This window comes from Micropterus dolomieu, unplaced genomic scaffold, assembly GCF_021292245.1.
Source record: "Micropterus dolomieu isolate WLL.071019.BEF.003 ecotype Adirondacks unplaced genomic scaffold, ASM2129224v1 scaffold_342, whole genome shotgun sequence".
Lineage (NCBI taxonomy): Eukaryota > Metazoa > Chordata > Actinopteri > Centrarchiformes > Centrarchidae > Micropterus > Micropterus dolomieu.
This window is the reverse complement of record NW_025744329.1, coordinates 4,934-11,957: the sequence shown is the minus strand read 5'-3', so window position 1 is coordinate 11,957 and position 7,024 is coordinate 4,934. Positions and strand designations below refer to the sequence as shown.

At 39.6% G+C, this 7,024-nt stretch overlaps 1 protein-coding gene across 1 annotated transcript in view; it reads left to right on the top strand.

The window, feature by feature from the left end:
* Positions 1–4,615, top strand: part of LOC123967392 (up-regulator of cell proliferation-like) — an 11,272-nt gene extending 6,657 nt beyond the window's left edge. The window contains exon 4 of the mRNA XM_046043480.1: positions 7–4,615. Within this exon, the coding sequence (XP_045899436.1) occupies positions 7–2,739 (2,733 nt within the window). The 3' untranslated portion in view covers positions 2,740–4,615. The remainder of the gene's footprint in view (positions 1–6) is intronic.
* The last annotated feature ends 2,409 nt before the right edge of the window (positions 4,616–7,024 follow it).

The following is a 7,024-nucleotide window of genomic DNA, read 5'->3' as shown; positions in this document are numbered from 1 at the left end:
TTCATGGTGATCATTGACACTGAGGGCTTAAAGTCACCAGAGCTTGCTCAACTGGACAATAGCCATGAGCACGACAACGAGCTTGCAACATTTGTTGTTGGGCTGAGTGATATCACCATCATAAATATTGCAATGGAGAATTCAACAGAAATGAAGGACATCCTACAAATAGTTGTGCATGCTTTTCTCAGGATGAAAGAGGTGGGCAAAAAGCCCAAATGTCAGTTTGTTCACCAGAATGTGTCAGATGTTTCAGCCCATGACAAGAACTTACGAGACAGGAAACTGCTCTTGCAGCAGCTAAACGAGATGACCCAGGCAGCAGCCAAGATGGAAAAGAAAGAGGAGAACAAGAGCTTCACTGATGTGATGGAGTACAGTCCCGACACTGGGAACTGGTACATTCCTGGACTCTGGAATGGAAACCCACCAATGGCACCAGTCAATGCAGGGTACAGTGAGGCCGTTTATGAGCTCAAGAAGAACATCATCCAAATTTTGGGAAGGTGTGAGTCATCTGCTAATAATATCATGGAGTTTACAGAGTGGATGAAAAGCCTGTGGAATGCAGTAAAGCATGAAAACTTCATCTTCAGCTTCAGAAACAGCCTAGTGGCTGATGCATACATGAGGCTGTGCACAGAGTTCAACAAATGGGAATGGGAATTCAAAAAAGAAATGTACACATGGGCTACAAAAGCTGAAACAAGAATTTCAAATTTTGGCACAGTTGCTGTGAAATCTGAGTTATCTGACATGAAAGAACTTCTCACTCTTTTGAAAAGTGAAGCTTGCACAGAGCTGACTAAATGGGAGACAAAAATTCTTGGAAATTTGAAACAGTACTTTGAGCAAACAGAGGGTCATGTGTATCTAGTTGAAGGATACAAAGAGGAATTTGCAAGCAGTGCAAAGATCCTTCGTCGAGAAATGGAGAGCTCTGTATATAATCAGCTCACAGCAGCAGCTGACATCAGACAGGGAATGACAGAACTTGACAGAACCAAGAAAAACCACACAAAAGAATTAGAGGGGAGAGTGCGTCAGCTGATTGAGGAATGTCGGGGGGAAAAAGTCCAGATGACAGACAAAGAGCTAGACAAAGAATTTGATAAGATGTGGAAAAGTATGGTGAATGAACTCTCTTTTCCTCAACAGAAGGCCACAAATGTCTTCACAAATGTGGACCACTACCTCAGGGATAATCTATCATGGAAGGGGAGTCGTGTATGTCAGTTATTAAGTCAACAAAGGCTGAAAGATTGTGGACTGATGCCTTTCAAATATACAGTGGAAGGAATTTGCAACCAGTTAAAAAACAAACTCAGCAAGCTCTTCATTAAAGATCATGTAATGGCTTCACAGAACATGGCTGACAGCATCATAGATGCTTGCACACAGTTTGTGACTGAAAAAATGGAAAGGAAAAACAATTACCATGACACTTACATCCAGGAGATCCTACACATGATTGATGAGCGGCTGCAGAACAGTCAGAGTGTTAAGATAGACATTGAGTTTGAAGTTTCTCTAAAACAGCACATCTGTGGAGTTGTAGCCAGACAGTTTCAGAAAATGCATGAAGATTTCATACATGCTAATGATCCTTACAGATGTCTGAATCGAAACAAAGAAAAGTTTCGTGCTGATTTCAAAGACGTGTTCCATGAAAGAGACCAGTGCCAGAAGAAGGCAGAAGAATTCACAAACTACTGCTTGAGGCCTGCAGTCAAAGACTTTGTCAACCGTTCATTGGGTCCTGATATTACTGGTGAAATGCTGACAAGGTTCCAGTTCAGCACACGAATGTTCTTCCAGTATTCAGTTTTACTGGATCTGCTCTCAAAGGATGACTTTGAAAACTATAAGAGCTACATTTGCTCATATGAGGATCATGTAAAGAAATGGACACACAAACAAATAGTAGAACACTTTTCAAAGGGTGATAAAGTTTTTGAGTTTGAGGATCGACATGTTCTGTCAAGTATCAGCAGCATAAATGATGCTATCAACAAAGCTAAAACAGAAAAGAGTGGTAACGTGAAGACATTTGTTGAAGATGTCTGTCAAGAATTTGGTGATAAACTGGTCATTTCCCAGGATGCTCTTGGTGCTTTCATGCTCCGAAACAATGCCGACCAGGAACAGTTTGCTTACTGGCTCACTGAGTGTGTGAAGGACATGGCACAGGCTCTTAGAGAGAAGTTTAAAAAAACAAACATCCAAATGAAACTGAAAAATCTTCATGTGAAGCCCCAGAACGAGCTTTTCACCCAGGTGATTGGATGTGGGCAACAGTGTCCATTCTGCAAAGCTCCTTGTGACGCTGGGGCAAGTAAACATGGAGAGCACTTTGCTAAACTACATTGGCCACGGGGTCTGGTTCAAGTCAAATGTGATGCGACACAAAAACTTGTGGGTCTGGGTAAATTCTGGAGGTATGGGAGAGAAAAACTTGTCATTGACATATGCTCGTCCTTGGTGAACAGTGATATGCGTTTTCGCTGTGATGCTACAAAAGGTGAATGGCACCCCTACAAGAACTACAGAGAAATTTTCCCAGACTGGATAATCCAGTCAGATGTAAGTTTAGAGGCGTCAGACTACTGGAAATATGTACTGGCAAAGTTCAACAAGGAGTTTGCTAAAGCATATAATGCAGAGCCTGCTGATATTCCTGAAACTTGGAAAACAATCACACGTAAGCAAGCAGAAGCGAGCCTCAAAGAGTCGTTTTAACATCAAGTGAGAGAAGACATGCTTTGTGATTACAGAGGTACACATATTACATTCATCCTCTCAAGGATATTTTGATATCACTTGTTTTATATGTCAAAGAGAAACATAAAAAACTGAAAATCACTGCATTTAGTCCACACCTTTTCCTGAGATCCAATTTAACTTGTTTACTAAAAAATAATCTGCTTTGTTTAAATGTTGATGAGGACATTTGAAAATACTTTTTTATATTCTAAACCAATGTAGGGGCGCATGTGAAATCTGGCTTTGAATTTATGACTTGTATGAAAGATGAAGTCATTATATTTCCACTGAGAATATGTACAGTTCAATTAATCAAAGCAACAAACTGACTTTTTTTGGTTTGTCACATATGATCTGAATTTTTTTTTAATATATATCTGATGTCATATATTTACATTACATTTTAAAATCAATATTTATGTGGTATTGTCATAAGAGGATAAGTGATTGCTTGGAATTCACAATCTGTTTGAAATTATAAGATATAAGTATTTGATGCAAAATATTGTATAAAAAGTATTAAAAGATCATTCAATCCGAATGTCAACATGTAGGCCACACTGTGGCAAACACAGTCTATTTCTTATCTAATAGAGTTTAATGTGTGATTTTCTTAACTCAGAATTTCAAATCTCTTTGTTTAAGTGTCTGTTGCTAAATATTGGCATATGTTTACAAAGGATCATTCATTCCATATGTGGTGTTGTCAGCCAGGGCTGGACTGAGACTGGGTCAGACAACCCTCACCAATACACCATCCTTCCATGTGTACCTACTGTAATATTCCCCCAAACCAGCTGAGTGGTATGTGTCGAGGATCAGTGTTTACAGAGTCCGTGGTGATCAGAGGTGGCCATGGAGTACAGAACTCATACTCAAGTACAAGTAGCCTACAAGTCATTTTCACAGCAGCGTGGGATAAGCCAACATGATGCTGACAAAATAACTTCATCTCAGCCATTAGGACAGTTAGCCAAAGTTACAGCTGCATTAGGACTATGCTAGCTACAAAAACAATGTCTTATGCAGCGCTGTATAACAGTGAGTGATCACCAGCAGTAGCTGACAGTCTCACTTTAAGATAGCGTGACCTTAATTGAAATAATCATCATCATTGTCACTACAGCATGGCTCACACATGGCATCACTTTGTGTTGAAAAATGGTGGGAATATTTAGGGGCTCAGATTAGAGGTGTGACTAAACACTAAATCCACGAGACGTGACAATGCACAAGTTTAGGGTCATGAGAACAAGGCAAGAAAATATTTTACTGCTATTTAGAAAAAATAAGAAAACACTTAACTTCCTGCATTCAAGAGACATTATCTGCACCAATTTATGGTGTAATGTATTTATTTATATAAAGGGAAATACAAAATTCAGGTGGTGGGTGACAATTCAGAATACACAATTATAACAGATTATAATGAGGTAATCAGTAGCTTATTATATTTTTTGATAAAGTTACTTTTTTTGGATAACACAGATGTTCCTGCTATACATACCTGCATTGCAAGGTTTCTTATTGTGCAAATAATCCGTTCTCAAAGCATTTTCATTTGTTAATTAACATTTCTTGATGAAACAGATCGCAGGGAGGGAGTGGGGGCTAGTAAGGCTGTTATTGAGCCAGCCCAGTGTCAGGAAAGAAATTTACCTGATAGTCCGCTGTCTGTGCTTTATGGGCCAGTCGTTATTTATATAAATAAATAATTAACGTTACACCGGCCCCAAAAGGTCCATTGGCCCACCAGGCATTTGCCCGGTATGCCAGATTAGCAGTCCACCCCTGTTGTCAACATGTATACATTACTTGTGTTAAATGATTTAATAAAGAAACAAAATCAGCAGACTGGCTATGAATGTCTTTAATGTTTCCTAGATCAGAATCACAGCATACAGTGTATAATAACTTCTAAAGTAAACAGAAATATCATCACCTCATTTATTTCTATAGTTTTACTATACTTGTTTGATAATAATCTTTTTTAAATTCCATTATTTAACATCAAGTCTTGGGTTTCTGAATTCAACAAAGAATGTAAAAACAAGACAAAAGGTGCAACTTCTCAACGGAGAATGTGAATCAGTGTGTAAGTGTCACTGTCTCTGTGTGTGTTTGCCATTGTTGGTGTTAATCATGTGCTTCCATGCACCACTGACCAGACACAGGATCTGACCTGAGTGATATGAAGTCATCTTGTTTTGCTTGGCTGACTGTAGTTTTCAGGCATGTTGAAATAAGAATAAACTGTAATTCAGACAAAACTGTGAGAACCACAGGGCTGCAGTGAGTCACTTTGTAACATAGAGGATCAGTGTGTTCCCACAAACATCCATTAAACACACATGCTCACAGTCTGAAACTTAACTTTCATCCATCTCTCAACTGTTGAATCTCTTCACTGCTACAGCACATTACTGTAAGGTCAACACAGCCTTCATACCCACAATGCAACACAGTGTGAGGAAGAAAAAAGTCAGACCACATGTGTGATCTCATTTCTCTAAGAGGATGTGAGGCATTTTATGGTATCAAAGCCCTCATGTCTGTCCCACATGTGATTAAGTGACTACATGTAAAAAAGATGTAAGGTTAGCATCCATATATCCCATAATCTCTTCATATAACCCCTCTCAATGGGATTGCTTGTATTTTAGCATTGCATCAGATCCAAATTTTCCGCATCAGGTTCCCTAGCACCTGACGCTGACCTTGTTAACCCGGGCGACATCCGAGCCGGTATGGCTCTTATATTTGCAGTTTCATTCATTCCTGAGGTAGGCTGGTAGCATTAAGGACCTTGCCTGAGGGGCCACCTGGATATCCCCGCCCTGGGAATCGAACCCACGATCACCTGTACCAAAGTCAGTGGCATTAACCACTATCAAAATATATATATATATACAAACTTCCTGGAGAAGGACTCACCCAATTTGTTTTTGCTTCCAAACGTAACATTACAGTAACTTTTATTCAACACAGGAGAAATGGAAGAACAGAGTGTGTCGTCGCTTTTTATTTCTGGGCAGTTGATTGTAAACTGGCCACCTTTGGCAGCAGCCAAGATAAGCCTGACTGTTAAAATGACAAAGAAACACTCATGAGCTTTCTCCTTAACTGCCTATCGGAACTCTTCGTAAAAGAGGGCAGGAAACCCTAAACTGCCCCCCCCACACACACACACACACATGTAACCATGGCAACTGACCTTCCTCTTAGTTTAATTACCTCACATCAAAGGATATTCTCCTTTCACAGCCAGATGTAAATTTGTGAGGAACTCCAGGACACCAGGAGACACTGCCCTGAACAGAGTACTGTCTCCTCAACTCAATCATTACCTTGTTTAATTAAATCATCTTTAAGTTACTTAATTAGGTCTCTCCACTCCATTTGAGTAGTTATGTTACCATGTTGGTGTTATTTGTTGTTGATTTGTTTTTAATTTTCAGCAAGGATCCCTGACCTTTATTCATTTCATGTTGTAATCAATGCTTTGTTCACAACACTTTCTGACACTTCCTTTAGAAATGATGATAAAGAAATGTCATCCTATACTACTTGATTAATTTTAAGGTTAAATAGCTAAATTCCCCATCTCCTGAGCAGAAGATTGTTTTAGGGTGAATCAAAGCTATCCTCATGTAAACCGAGCTCCCCCAAATGGACAAAATAAGTATTACATGTCATCGTCTGAAATGCCGTTTAATTTATAAATGTCACTCTGTATTTAACTTTCCATAATCTTATGTCATTTGTGTATCTTGCTTATATTCTCTAAGAACGTGTAACAGCCAATATATACAGAAAGCTAGTTCTGGGGACGGATTGGGCGGTACCGCCTAATACGTCATCATCTGGCAAAAGGTATCATAACTTCCAAACGATTTATGATAGAGCATGCGGTCTTTTTTACCGTATACCTGAGGATATCCCGGGATTGTGTATATAGCTTCCTCCCTTGTTTTGCAAAGGTTTTCCTGTAAAAGCCAATGAAATCGATGTCTCAGGCAGATTCTACGCGCATTGACCAATGGAAGTTTGGGGGTATGTTGCATTTTACCCAACCAGAGGAAGGTAACGTGACGTCTTCTAGGCAATCAGAGGGACTCTGGAGCCCTTTACAGAATTGAGGGCGCGGTCACTCAGAGACAGTCTTGGAGTAAACACCAGCAGCGGAGCGCATCGGAGTCAGAGAAAGCCAAAGAAAGCCGACGGAGTAACTTTATAAACGTTATTATTATTATTGTTTTAG